At 40.0% G+C, this 15,038-nt stretch overlaps 1 protein-coding gene across 5 annotated transcripts in view; it reads left to right on the forward strand.

The window, feature by feature from the left end:
• Positions 1-15,038, forward strand: part of khdrbs2 (KH domain containing, RNA binding, signal transduction associated 2) — an 81,852-nt gene that overhangs the window by 25,860 nt on the left and 40,954 nt on the right. For all 5 annotated transcript variants that reach the window (XM_040001606.1, XM_040001603.1, XM_040001607.1 and 2 more), the window contains exons 3-4: positions 2,699-2,815; positions 7,958-8,104. In XM_040001606.1, coding sequence (XP_039857540.1) covers positions 2,699-2,815; positions 7,958-8,104 — 264 coding nt within the window. The remainder of the gene's footprint in view (positions 1-2,698; positions 2,816-7,957; positions 8,105-15,038) is intronic.

Genomic DNA, 15,038 nt, shown 5'->3' on the forward strand with positions numbered 1-15,038 from the left:
AACTAATACAGTGCATGTAATTCCCCGTTGCTTCCAAGTTTTCCATGTTTGGGATCACTCTTGGTTCACACATTTTCATCCTTTGATTTACAAGTCTGCAAAGGTGACGAAGAATCCAATGTCAGGTCTCAGTCACTGATGAAGGCAGCTTTCACATTTGGTGTGAATGCAAACACAACAACCAAAAAGTGTGAACAGAAAATAACACCTTTTTTTAACATGAAAACTCACAGGCATTTCTTGTTGTGTCAACATTTTTTTTAAATCATTTAACACAGAAACATCTGTGTTTACTGACATCTTTAAAATAAAAGTTGGAGTTTAGGAACATACGGTACAGAAGCTGAAGCTGGGATGATCTTGTTTATAAAACTGGGAAAGGAAGAACTGATGTGTATTACATATATTACTGTGGGGATTACCTGTGCCTGCAGGGTGTCCTAGCTTTGAGAGCGCAGCTTAAGACTTACCCACCAATGTAGCATCGCACCCGTGTAGCATTGATGGACAGCCTAAAAAACCACGGGGACCTCTAGTGAGGTGCCTTATTAACTGTAGCCTCACGCAGCACCTTCTGGAGCCACACAGAACTTTGTTGTTTGCTCACACACCTCTGTTGGATTAATTCTTGATGGAGTTCTCCTTTAGAAAAATGTATGCAAATAGGCAAAACACAAGACGGCTGAGACGTACATTCATCAGTTTGACAGCGCATTTGCAACACAATGAAACATGCTGCAAATACTGAGATGCCATTACAAAAGGCAAACCAGTTAAAAAACAATGCTACACACGTGTCTTCAGACTGTTTGTTTGCAGATGCAGGCCACTGAAGGAAGCACAACCACGAAACAGACACACTGAGGTGCTTTTGAAAAGTGCTTTATTCAGCTACATTTGTAAGCTGTGTCCAACTCAATCTTCACCTTTTTCGTTATACCCTGTGAACTTGTAAGGTTACACAGCGCAGAGCTTCGTATTTTAGAATCAGTATGGAGACCAAAACATTAAAATTTGGTTTTCAGAAGAAAAGAAAAAGAAGACCCAGAGTGTGCAATACAGCATACATTACAAACAAGGGTTTCATTCCAGCCATTTTATCATCGAGTATTTGTTCAATGTTTAAAATGTCTTTGCGCTTAATTGTTGCATGCACAACACCCTTCCTTCTAATATCTGCACACTTATCAGTGTTAAGACTATAGGGGGTATATAGAATCATTTCAAACCTCATTTAACACTGAACCATACCCCTTTCCGAAGCTCAAATTGCTCACCATGGAGCAGCAGAATGGCTCCAGACATTCATTAGCTTAATGAAAACAGGCCACTCTTCTCCTACCACCCAGCGAGCGGCTTCCCGATGTAGCCACAACGACCATCTGCTCTCCAGCTCCCTGCCAGCTATAGGATAGTCCTGTCAAAGCAGCTGAAGAAAGGCATCCACAAAGGCGCCTTAATCATTCAGATCAGAGGACAGGCAAGGACAGCAGATTTTTTTTTCTTCATATACACATCCCCTGGCGCCTCAAAATCCTGGTTGTGGCATTCACTTGTGGTGTTAATGATGTTCATTAAAATAAGTCAGCCCGGCACAAGATAGATGGAAAATTAGTGTCTGTTTCATAAATTGACGGGACACTTTAGGTTGAATAAGCTGAGCGAGCAGTTATTGGAGTTGCGTTGCAGCAGCCGCACACAGCTGGCAGTAAGGTTATGAGCTCTTCTCACAGTAGGAGAACCTGCTTTGTGAAAAGGTTAATGTCATTTTAGGGCTGGACAGAGTGTGTTGCAGTAGGCGGCTGACCACCTGTTCAACTCCGGAGGTGGTCTACTTTTAATCTCACCTAACAGGAAACATTTGAAAGTCGAAGCTGGGTTTTTTTAACAATTAAAAATTGTGTGTTAAGTAGTGTTAATAGTCATTTATTTCAAGTAGAAATCAATTAAGTCATCCCCACCCATGTTTTCAAAAACCGCCAGAGTCACTGCAGTCGCATTATGAGTTTTACCTTTTAATAACTGGTAATCTCAGCAGTGTTGTGGCTACCCAGAGTTACTTTTCTCAGTATGAACACTAACTGGTGCACAGTGAGAGGGAAATGATAGCCCCAAGGCTTTAATCTAATAGTTTGTCATCAGGATAGTATTACTTAATTTCCCATTGGGAAGAAAGTCATTATTTCTGACTTTATCTCAGCACTGACCTCTGGAACAGTCTCAGGAATATTATTGGTTTGAGTCCATGTTCCCATTCGTTTTCTTTCTCTTAGCATGACTTAGATGACCCTAAACGCCACTAAGATGCATGACTATCAAGGGCATGGAGCAAGCACAGGACGGACACATATGCTGGAATGAAGATGAGAGTTGCATTTACCTTTAATGTGCTACACACAGAGCACCATTATATTGATTTATTACAGGCTACATTTCAGCTTTTTCTCACATGATAAATGATCAGTGGAATGTGAGGTTATATCGATAATAGATAACTAATGGCCAGCGGTGATCTTTCATGGTTAACCTTTTCTCTGAAAAGATCAAATCCCTTTTACATGCAGCACGTAAAAAGAGAGGATGCTTAGAAAACAGTTATATGGAAATATAAATCAGCTTTTTAACTATTAATTCTCTTCTTAGGTATGCAGGACACTCTGATAAGGTCTCTCATTGCCATTATTCTCCTCTTGCATAGTTTAATTTTGTAGGGAAGCTGCTGGGACCACGGGGAAATTCTATGAAACGATTACAAGAGGAGACAGGAGTGAAGATGTCCATCCTTGGCAAAGGGTCCATGAGAGATAAAGACAAGGTAAGGCGTCTATCGATTGGTGCTGAGATATAGCTGTTTGGCTGATCAAAGAGAAATATTTACAAAGACAAAGCTCTTGAAATCCTACCAAAAGCACAGTGGAATATTTTAACCAACACCATCTGAGCAGTAACTGAGATGAATAACACCCAGAATAAAATTAATAGCTTTCACTTGACAAACATATGTAGGCGAAAAATGGGAATGTTTTTCTGTGTTGTTTAATAGCATATTCTGTAATCGTCAATTATGAAGGCAAAGTAATGAATCTCTTTGCCAAAGTCATTTATTCTGCTGACATGTGGTCCCCTGGAGCCAAACTTATCCGAGCGTGTACACAGACAGCCTGCTGGATCTGGTATTCACGCTCATAACAGGTCGCACTGTGCTGCTCTAGAGTTACATTGCTATTATTACTGTAGCCTCTGATTCAGACATTCAGACATGACAAAAGACTTTCAGCCTTATCGCCTCTTTGGTGAAACTAGAGCTGCATTTCAATACATCGAGTACATATTGAGGGCAAAACAGTGCAAAGGCTGTTGGAGCAACTTTACAGAGGCTTTAACTGATTTCATTTTTTACACTTTTTTCCCCCTCTTTTTTTTTACAAGACATTTGTTATTCAAATTTACAGCTTTCTTCAGGTTTATTGAGCTTGTGTAGCTTATAGCATGCTGCATAAAGTTTGGCTGTCCAACACTGCTGTTTCCTTTCACTGTCAGCATTCCCATAGCTTTGTTTGCAGCTCGCAGTTATGTGCAAAAACAAGTTCTTAAGTGTCTTTGGAGAGCACTTCCTCAGGAACATATAGCAGACAGGCATAGTTAGAGAACAACCTGTGAACATGGAGGAGCACTTAGCAGCAGGGGTTTTCAGCACATACATCACTGTTTAGTTTGGATCACCCACAAAGCAGGACAAGAACACACTACAACGGACAGTCAGGACTGCAGAAAAAAATCACCGGTGTCACCTTGCCCTCCATTCAGGGCTTATAAAAAAAATCCAGAATCAGGAAATGAGCACGCCGTGAACACGGCCACCTCCAGCTCTTCCCCTCTGATTGGTGCTGCAGAGCACTGAGCACCAAAACAACCAGACGTCTGTACAGTTTCTTTCCACAGGCTGTCACTCTGATCAACACTTAAATCGCTCACATGGTGTCTGTACTAAACAGCCACCATACCTGCTACAAAAGCACGCTGTATATACTGTATGTTGTATATTCTATATACTACATACATACTGTCAAGTCCTCAAAGAAGAACACGTATTGTTATTGTCTGTTTGTCTATTGTGTTAAGTCCATTGAGTGCAGCAAAGAAACGGGAGATCAATTTCTTTTGTGTGTACACAATAAAAGTGATTTGGATTCTGTCGATATTTAACAGAAAGATAAAAACATGAACTTCAAATAAATGCCACTGGAACAGTAAATGTAATTATGTTTAATTAATTACATATGATTATGTAATTATGTTATCATCAATAACGTAATCGCAGGACCAGAGAGACTTAAACCCCTCAAACAAATCTGTTCTAATGTTCATCTGTGTAAATTATATACAGTCCATTTAATAACTATTCTGATTAAGGTTATGAATACGTGTATTACGCAGCCTTTAGGTCATATACTTGCATCTACATACACACAGACTGATGCTTAAAATAATTTAAGCATGTCCAGCTGAAGTTATGCTGTGACCCTTAGATTTTCAGTATAGGAGTTTTAGGATGATCTTGATATGTACTTAGCCATGTATGCCCAAACTAAAAAAGCTTCTGTTTTTAGACATGAACAAGTTGGATTTTTTTTCACACTTTCTTTTAAGATAAAACGCAGCAGAAAATAGCCCGTTTCACACATAGTCCTACCATTTAAAAAAAACTCAGTAGTGTGATTTGGACAAGCTGTCAGGATAGAGCGTGCACACGTGATGGTCACCTGCTGGAGATGAATGCACCAGACAGTTAGCTGCTCTATTCGCACATCAGCACAGTCTGACATCACACAGTGTTTTTATTAGAGAGCTGAGAGGCTAACGTCCAGTCTGGCTGCATTAGACGTTATGATTCTCACATGCACCTCGAGTCAGATAATGTCTAGATATGTTCAGCTCTGCAGTACATGTCTGAAAACAGCATTATTAATACAAGACACACGCAGTTATTAATATTTATTTTACCAAGATCAATATTAATGCTATACATGCAAACAAGTTTTATTTAAAAATGGACCAAATAGATTGAGATTTTCTGCAGAATAGGTGAAATCAGTCATTTTCTGTGTGATAATACCAAATATCAGTTACAGAAAATTTATATAACTGAATAACTGTGACTAAGTAATAAGTGTTTAAACTTTGTATTGTACATAGAAATTAATACAATAAAAGTGACCTTTTATGGACCTAATGGTGAGATGGAAAGTCTTCCTTTTGAAGGCACTAAAATGGGGATTTATTATTTTTTTTGCACCATCTAATTCTTGGATGTACCTTGGCTGGTGCAGGAGTTCATTTACAATTTTGGCTTACTGCCACTAAGTCCATTGAGTTTGCTCATGTGCTACATTAACTTGTCTTTGGTGTGCTAAATTAAGTAAAGAGGCACTAAAATGTTAATAACAGTCAAACTGTCAGCAACATAACAGTTCATTTACCTGCATGCTTTGCTGAGATTGTTATACTGAGCAAGCGGCAATTTTAATGTTCACTATGTCCCCTGCTATGTCGCTGACATGGAAATTCATCTTGAGGAAGACACGTGTTGTTTTTCTAGTCCTTGTCCTTATAAAGTCCCCGGCTGTATTCACCCAGCACACAGGACAATAATAGACTCTTAACAGTTGACTCTTACCAACAATGGCTACATAATGATCTGATTTTGCTTGGTGTTATCTGAGGGGTATTGATTTTGTGTACGGTCTAGGCAAGTCTGAGGCATTCTGTGATGAGACTGGCTCCCAGAGGTCCTGAGTGAAAGGCTGGCAGCCTTTCAAGGCATCTGGCCACAAGGCAGTGTCGAGCAGACGCCGCCAAAGCCCTATTACATTCAAAAGCACATTGCCTACACACATTTCTGCCACCTTATCCACTTCCACATTTAGAAGCATCAGCCCAGCAGTAGGGTAAGGAGGGTAGGCTGGGAACATTTTCACAAGAGCACCTCACAAGCTAATATTAAACCATATGCTCAATATTACACTTCGTGTACAAGTAAGAGTTTATGTGGTGCTTAATCATAGAGTTGAAAAGTCCTTATTTCACCTCTCTGGTTCCAGACTATTTCCTGGTAGTCAAGGTTAACACCGCAGGCAGGACAGAATATTGTTTATATACACAACATATAATCCTTACAGCAGTGAACCACACAATAGCTTCAATTAAGCAGGCAGTCACGCTATCTAGCGTATGCATATACGGCTCTCACTGTAAAAGTCTTTCAGCCATTTCAGGGACAAATTACTGTACCAGCTTGCAGACAGATTGGTCTGCCCACATGCATGTTTTGATCAGATACACAATAACCTAGGCTCGCTGACAGAGAAAGTGAAAAATGATGACATCTTGGGAGAAATTTTTAATTAAAGCCGGCTTCTCCCAGAGGGAAGGCATCGGCCCTGTGATGCAAGGACAAAAGTTTGAAGCCCCAGATTGGCTGATAAAGTAAAGTGCATGAGTGGCACTCTCACTTCTCTTAACAGCCACCATCAAGGTGTCCTTGAGAAAAGCACTCAATACCCAACTGTTGCAGCGAAGGATGAATGAAAACAGGTTTTAAAAAAAATCCTTAGTCAGTCTTTATTCTGACATGACTGAATATTCTGTACATTGTTCAGAATGCAGCCGCTGCGTTTGTAACCGGTCCAAGTAGAAAAAAGGCCTCACATCACTTCTGATTATTTGTTAAATGTGGAATTGATTTAACACTCCTTTTAAAACACAGTTACCACTTGCCCCGAGCTATACTGCAGATCTTTTAAGCCGTTAATGTCAGTGTGAAGCCTAAGGCAGGTCTCTGCAGGGCCCGGGTGAAGAATTAAAGGTGCTCCTGTGAACAGAGTCTGGAGGAGTTTTGTGTGGGAGTCTGTATTGAAAACATGTTTACTTCGGCGCACAATGTAAGATTGAGATCAGCGCAGTGTGCCCTATCCAAACTGAACTTTCTCTCCTGAAATTCTTTCTTTTTGCCCTGCATCTTTGCTAAATGTGCAGTGCTGCGTTGCTTTAAAGCAGTGGTTGTTATTATTTCCCTGGCATGACTTTCTCCATAAGCTGACAAAACCTCACTTCCATATCCCACAGCTTTTACCAAATATTAACAATGATAGGGGAAGTGACTACTAGAAAAGCATCCAGCTGGAATTCTAGCAAGAATGGAAATCAGTGTGATAGCTTCAGCAAGCATTTGTTCATTTTCCCATTTAACTTAATTTTGATGGATATTTTCTGGCAATCCATTACCTTTCTCTTCCATCTCAGAATATTTATTGAAAGGTTAATGCTTCACCTGTCCACCAGGAGACCTCACTCTGTGTGCCTGCTTTGTACACCTGCTCCTCAACCACCCTGAAATCTGCAATAAACACATAACAAAAAACTGATATCAAAATTAATAATTAATCAAACAGCTCTTTGATAATCCAGCAATTTATGCAGTAGTGCAATTACTATGTGTTAACCCGAAGCTTGTATTGTGCTCTTTCAGTCAAGACCACTACAATAAAAAGACGATTCTTCAATATGAAGTAAATGATATCTGGCGGCATGACTCTGTTCAGGGACCCCCTTCGTGCCTGGCATGTGCAGACGTGGAAAGCATAATGCGGGGAGAGCACACCTCCCCGCCCTTTTCCATCTGCATACACGAGGAGCTTGAGGCAGGGAGAATGATGGGAAGCCCCCGGCACAGAACTGATCAGGCATCAGTGACAATAGATAAGACATAAAAAGCAAGAAAAGGAGGAGCTGGGGTGGAGGTGGTGCTCCAAAGCAGTTTGCAGATGTGCAGCATCTGTAGGGAGGATAAATGGCGCCTTGATTTATTCAAATTAAACATTTATATTAAAGATATTAATTTGGTGAATTTCTAAAAAAAACACACAAAAAACTTCCCTTCCTCTTCTATTTTTTACAGGAAGAAGAATTAAGGAAAAGCGGGGAGGCCAAATACGCCCATCTGAGTAACGATCTGCACGTTTTAATTGAGGTCTTTGCTCCACCTGGAGAGGCCTATTCCCGCATGAGTCACGCCTTGGAGGAGATAAAGAAATTCCTAGTACCAGTAAGTTTAATACTTTACACAATTTTTCTTTGTAATTTTTATTCCTACGCCGTCCTGTACAGTACAAACAAGCGCATTTACTGCTGACTTGACCATTTCTTCATCACCCTTATTAGCATGCAGCAGTACTGAGTTTACAGTATTGGGGGTTTGTTTAAATAAGAGGAAGATACGAGCGTGAAGCTTTTCTCTGCATTACAACTACCGTTCGACACTACATGCCCTTAGTTACAAATGAAAAATAATGTATTCAGCAATTAAAGTGCAGTATGGAACAACTTCCAAGACTCCAACAACCTAGCCTGGAGAACTTAGCAATAATTAATGTGCATGTTGTGTACTCTCGCTGAGTTTAAGCTGTAAATATTAATCAAGCTTTGCAAATGTGACAAGTCTAATAGAGGAGCTGTGCTGCATGAGTCTGCTTTATGAAGTTCATGCTTCTTGCTATACTGAACCAATATTCTTGCAAGAATTTTGTCTCGGTGGGCCAGGAGCATGATGATACCGCACTGAACAAAAGCAGCTACTAATGACTTCACAAAGTCTGCCAAAAAACAGTGGGGAAGTACCTGATTATAGATCCGCTCCTGATGTTTCTGTGTGCACGCTTTTAGGGAGAATGCTCGAAAACAGGGGTTAAACACTCCATCAGAAGTTAAGCTAAAAGCCAAGAAAATCTATTTATGTGTTTGTTGGCTGGTGAAAGGGAAAACTGATGGGAACAATTTTACCACTTTCAGTTCCTTGGTGCATTCTTGCTGCTCCTAACACAAACTTGTGAACATGTGACTCATTACCAAGTGGTGCAAAACAACCACGAGAACTTACCCGTGCTGTAAAGTGTTGCATGCAAAGCAATTAGTTGAACCTTTAGCAGCTTATGTTTAAACCTGCTTTTCTAAGCCTTTTTCCCCTTAGTTTCCTATTTTTGCACCTGTGAGAAACTCAGTAATCTCTTCTAAAAAAGTACCCCTCCTCTTACTTTTTTTTAGTAAACTGCATTATTTGATGCTAATCAGTGTGTACACAGGACCAGCCGTGATATAGGACTAGTTGTTTTTTAATATATCCACTCATTCACAGATTTTAGGTTAGTTATTTTAGATCTTTTGTAAAGATTTGTCTGCAAAATGACCTGGGAAAGAAGCAATTAGCTTTTAGAATGTACCTCCACAGTAATCCGAAAATGATTACCGTGGAAGTACATTTTGGGCAGGTGGATGTTAACAAAAATGCTCCTTTAATCCAAAATGAATGCAAGATTAAGAAAACTGTTAAATGTTGCTAGTTAATCAGACATTTCCAACACTAATTTCACACTGAGTGAGAAAAATAAACCCCGTATTTACTGAAATTTGAAAAAAACACAACGCAGTAAGGTAGGCAACATCAAAATTCAGCTTACACCTTCTCCACATGACAATAAAATCACATTAAAAAAACTATAGTACCAATTTCAGAGCACATGTTCGCTGCCTCGGGCATATTATTAGGATTTTGCAAATAAACTGCACATAATGCAACACAGCAGGCATCTGTCAGTAGTAGTAGTGACAGATGTTTCACGCCTCAGGTGAGGAGTGGCATATACATGTCCTGCTATTTTTTTTAATTGCTGCATAATGCATTAGGAGCTGCATTGTAAAACATGTTGTCAGAGACGTGCTCTGATAAATCGTGAAAAGCAACATATGGTTACAGGTGTATTTGCGGTGTACTCATGCATATGTGAAAGAAAAGTTGGATGAAGCCTTTGTGGACCCAGAGTGAGCTGAGCAGTGTCTAGTAGCCGAAACCAAGTAAAGAAACCAAGCTTAGCAATGCTGTCTTTAAAGACACAACTATAGTAGAACAGGATGCACAGTGCCAGAGCACTACAAAATGAACTCTAGCAGGCCACTGGTATGAATGCCTCTAACCAAACAAACACAAGCAACTTTCATGAGGGAGGCCAGAGGCCCAGACGTCGTCTAATGAGCTCTGTGCTCACTGCTCAATACTATGGGAGCAGATTGGCCTTTGCCATAAAATACCAGAATTGGCAGGTCCACCACTGGTGCCCTGTGCTTTTCACAGATGAGAGCAGATTCACCTTGTGCACATGTGAGAGCCATGAAAGGGCCTGGAGAAGCAATGGAAAACTTTATGTTGTCGTTGTTCAGCATGCCCAGTTTTTTGTGGATCAGTGATGGTCTGGGGAGGCACATCCATGGAGAGATCCACAGACCGCTACAGGCTAGGCAACGGCACCCTGACTGCTGTCAGGGACCTATTGTCTGACCATATGCTGGTGCTATAGTTGCTGGGGGGCACACAAACTACTGAGTATTATTTTGAGTTGCTGCAATGAAATTTCCTTCTATAGGTTAATACATCACATTTCTATCAAATGATGCAGCATCCTTCTGTTTCTAACACATCCCACCCCATATCATTATAGCATCCAGCATGTTTTTTCCCATTGAGATCTGATGTGTTTTCAAAATGTTCCTTTAATTTTTTTTCCTTTTTTTAAAAAAAGCCCTAAAATATCCATCTCCTAAGAAACTTGGCAGCTGAAAAATGGGAAAAAAAGAAAAACCCCAAAGCCACAACAGTCTCTCAAGAGCACACTCCCAGCAGTATAGCAGAAGTTTACTCGGTCCTTCTCATCTTCACTTGTCTCTTTGGTCTCTCTTTGCCGAGTCTCCTGCTATTGCCAGAGCTCACTCCTTCTCTGTGCCAGGTATTCATCCCAAGGAAACAACTCCATGGCCTCCCGGCCCTGGGTGCCTTTGCCCATCTTTTTTTCCTTGCTTTGTTGTGGCGCTCTCCTGTCTCCATTTTTAAACAGGCTTGACAGGGCAAGTGTGCCTCATTGCATTCATTTGGTAGATGCTGGAAGGATGTTAGACAACCCCCCAAAAAGTTTCAGAAAACATACAAATATCATACCAAAATAAAAACATGAAAACTATAAAATAATAAAAATCTATTAGCAGTAAAATATTACGATGTGGCACCAGGTGACACATTAACCAAAACTTGCATCACAGGTTTCTTGGATTGGTTGTTAGTATAATTAACTACATAGGGACCCATGCTGAATGTCAAATTACTGTAAAGAAAGATCAAACTTGTTTTTCGCACCCTTCTTCTTTCTGCTCTGATTGACTCTCTGTTGGAGCTGGCCTCAAGTGGCCATTTGAGGAACTGCAGTTTATTGCAGGGGTCAGGTTCCATACTGTTTTATACTTGACACTGACTATTTTGTAAGAGCCTAATTATATTCAGCTACTCTTTTAATATGTTCAAAACATACGTTTCTTTTCAGCTCAATGGGAAATGTAGAGTGTAGCTCATACAGAAGTTGATCATCCTGCCACAAACATGCTCGATTTGAATCAGAGATCCCCCGTGGAAAACTACCACTGACTCCCGCTGGCGTTTTGCTGGATTATGCTTCATAAACCAAACTAAACTCAACATGATGCAGCAGACAGAGTCACAGAGATGCGTAGCTGTCTACCACAATGTCACATGCGTGCTATGGTCACTTTTAATTAGACATTAGCATCAGTTGATCATTTGTTGTCCATCAGAAACAGAGCACATACAACTAGATCTGAATTTTGTCAGAAGCTGATACAGAAAGCTTACCAGGACTTACAATGAAGCAGAATTGCAAATCAGAAATCAGTCCTGTTAGCTCACAATTTATGCATCTAAAAATAAAAGAAAAGCCTAATCAGTGCGTTACTGTAAAGACAGACGCTTGTGAGGCCTTCATCTTGGGCCAAACTGCAATGGAAGCATTTTGGCAGATAGCTGGTGACACAGATACTTTAATGAGATATACACTGCTTATTTGTTTTTCCATAAAGTCAAACAAAATTAAAACTGCTGTAAAAACTGACCCAGGTGTGCTTGGGTTTACTCATACTGTACCCAAGCGCACCTATTATTTGGCCCACACGTCCTGGGTGAGGAAGCTTAGAGACCACCTAAAAAATTGGTCAGGGATGCAGAGTTAAATATTCTGCATTATTATCTCCATAATAGAGCCAGACTGTGCACAGCTAATTTTCTGTGGTGCTGTTTGTGTTGAGCTAACTTTGAAAGAACATGTAATGTGAAAGAACTTTTAAAAAAAAAAGATGCATTAGTTAGAATTTGATTCTTTAATAGAGCTTATCATTGTATTATATACAACTGGTGTGCAAAAAATATGAAGTCTTTTATCTAGTACAGAGGACAAGATATGTCTGAGCACTTTTCCTGAGGCAGTCTATTCCTTTCTATTCACCTTTCAGCCGCTTGGTAATGCAAGTGTCTAACCAGCCAGTAACATGGGAACAAGTCAAAGCATTTAGTCATGTGAACATTGGCAAGACAAGCTGCCGACTTTCAAACTGAGCATCGGAATAGGGAAGAAAGGTGACTTTGAATGTGACATGGTTGTTTATCAAGCCAGTCAAAATATTGCCTGGTTTAATGAGTCTCAATTTCTGCTGCAGCATTTGGATGGTGAGGTCAGAATTTTGTGCAAACAACATGATCCATCCTGCCCTGTATCAACAGTTCAGATTATACTCGAGGATATATGGGAGGGATAATTCACTGGCGCACTTTGGGCTCCTCAGTACCACCTGAATATAATTCAAATGCCACACCATACCTGACTATGTCCATGCCCTTATGACCACAGTGCACCCATCTTCTGAGTCTTAGTATAACTAAGTGTTAATAGGAAAATTGTACTTAGTAGTCAGTATAATCTTTTAATGATATAAGTTTGCATATGGTAGAATACTGCATGTAATCATTTGTGTGTAGAAGTATATAGTTGGTGGCATATTGAAAGAATGTCTCATCCTAGGAGGTCTGTAACATTCCAGGGTGTTCACCCCCACATCCTAGGAGCATGGGAGAGGTCGTACCTTGTCTTATTGTTTTACGGTAGGATTAACGTAGCTATGTCAGTTTTAGTCTAAGTGCCTTCTTTACATATAGATGAACTGTTGGATTTTCCAGACCAGCAGGTTAAGGGAAGTCGTTTATTGGGTCACACACACACACACACACACGTACACCTCCACATTCCAATGTAAGGAACAAACGCTCACTGAAGTATAAATAAAGACCGGGGCAGTTTCTCAGCGCGAGTCTCAGTTCTGGAGACTGCCCTTGCTAGCAAGAAGTTCTGTGTGTTTCTCTTCTCTGAGTCTTTACTGAAGAAGTGTTTTAGAATATATTTCTTAACACTAAGTCAAGTTGCTTCCAGCAGGTTAACACACCATGTCACAAAGCTTAAATCATCTCAAACTGGTTTCTTAAACATCTCAGGGAGTTCACTGTACTCAAATGGCTTCCACAGTCACCAGATCTCAGTTCAACAAAGCACGTTTGGGATGTGGTGGAACAGAAGATTCACATCATGAATGTGGAGCTGATAAATCTGCATGTTTTTATCATGTCAAGATGAACCAACATCAGAGGAACGTTTCTAGCACCGTTTTGAATCTATACCACAAAGAATGAAGGCAGTTCTGAGGGTCCAGCCTGGTACTGGCATAGTTTACCTGATGCATAGCACCCACATTTAAACATAGATTTTGTTAACACCTTCAAATTCAAATACGTACATTCACACTGCCAGACATTTCTACGAATCCAGTGAGTCTCTGAGTATACAGCTTTCTGATTCTTCAAACACAATAATAGCACTAATAGCATAACTCTACCCCTTAAATGCATTATGTTGGGAAACAAAACAATCTTATATAATCACTGTAATCCAACAAATGTCACACGATTTATTCAAAAGCTAAGACTGATCCATTTTCTTTGGTTTGTTCATGTCTTTTAATATGATGTTTTTGTTGGATAAATGTATTTACCTTGTTCAATACTGCCGCAGGTGTCAAAGGTGATCTGACATGACAGCGTCACTTATAATAAAGCTGATGATTGAAGAATGCCAAATTAACTTGACTTGTTATTTTCTGGCCACAGAGACAAATAGCTGGCAGACGCAAACATCACAATGATTGGTAACGCTGCACTTCATGCGTTGACCTCTTTAAGTCTAACTTAAGCTCTGTGAAGGGCATTGCATGTGTACAAGGTCATGCATGGTCAGAATTAATCACAGTGAGCAAACAATCTGGCTCGAGAAGCCTCAGCTTGGGCTTTATCTCTGTATACTCATGTTAACACCTTTGTCAACAGTCTACTTTCACAAGCTCTGGCAGGTTTGTTGAGCTTTGAATGAGCTGCCAGATTTCTTATTAAGAGCTCTGCCAGTCTCCTTGAATTAAACAGAATGCTGTAGGCCTTATTTGTTCATTATAAGAACGTGCACAGTCTGTCACATGTCCACCACCATGGTTTCATTTTCTTCTTTCACGGTATGTTGGTGTCAGTGTTTTCAGTCTTTATAATCTGTTCATCATATGGCCTGTGCATGACACACAGCCTGTTACTGTAAATGAAGACATGTCTGACATGCTGCAGTTTAATGAATGCTCAGTTTTGCTGCAACAGTATCGAATGTGTTCACATTCACCGAATCAAGGTTGCTCACTATAACAATGATAAAAATTTCTCTTTTTTTCCACCTCAAAATCATGCTCCATTAACTTCTTAAGAAACAGTGAAGGTCAGACATGTAAACAAGGAGAAGAAAATTTAAGTAGAGAGACACTAACCTCTTGTTTTTAGATATTCTTTCTATGGTTTGAAAAATGAACAGTGTGTGCTGCAAATCCTTCGACAATATGTGGCTGAAAAATTTGATCCTGAGGAAAATTATGAATAAATTAAAGAAGAGCGTGATTGCAGATTTGTCTGCTAAAACTGACGACTGATAACAAGTCTGCAAAAAGGGTTACATTTCACACATTTAGACAGTTAATGAGTTCAGATTTTTTTGTGTTCACACAGAATTAGT

This window comes from Simochromis diagramma, unplaced genomic scaffold, assembly GCF_900408965.1.
Source record: "Simochromis diagramma unplaced genomic scaffold, fSimDia1.1 OVJJ01000421.1, whole genome shotgun sequence".
Taxonomy (NCBI): domain Eukaryota; kingdom Metazoa; phylum Chordata; class Actinopteri; order Cichliformes; family Cichlidae; genus Simochromis; species Simochromis diagramma.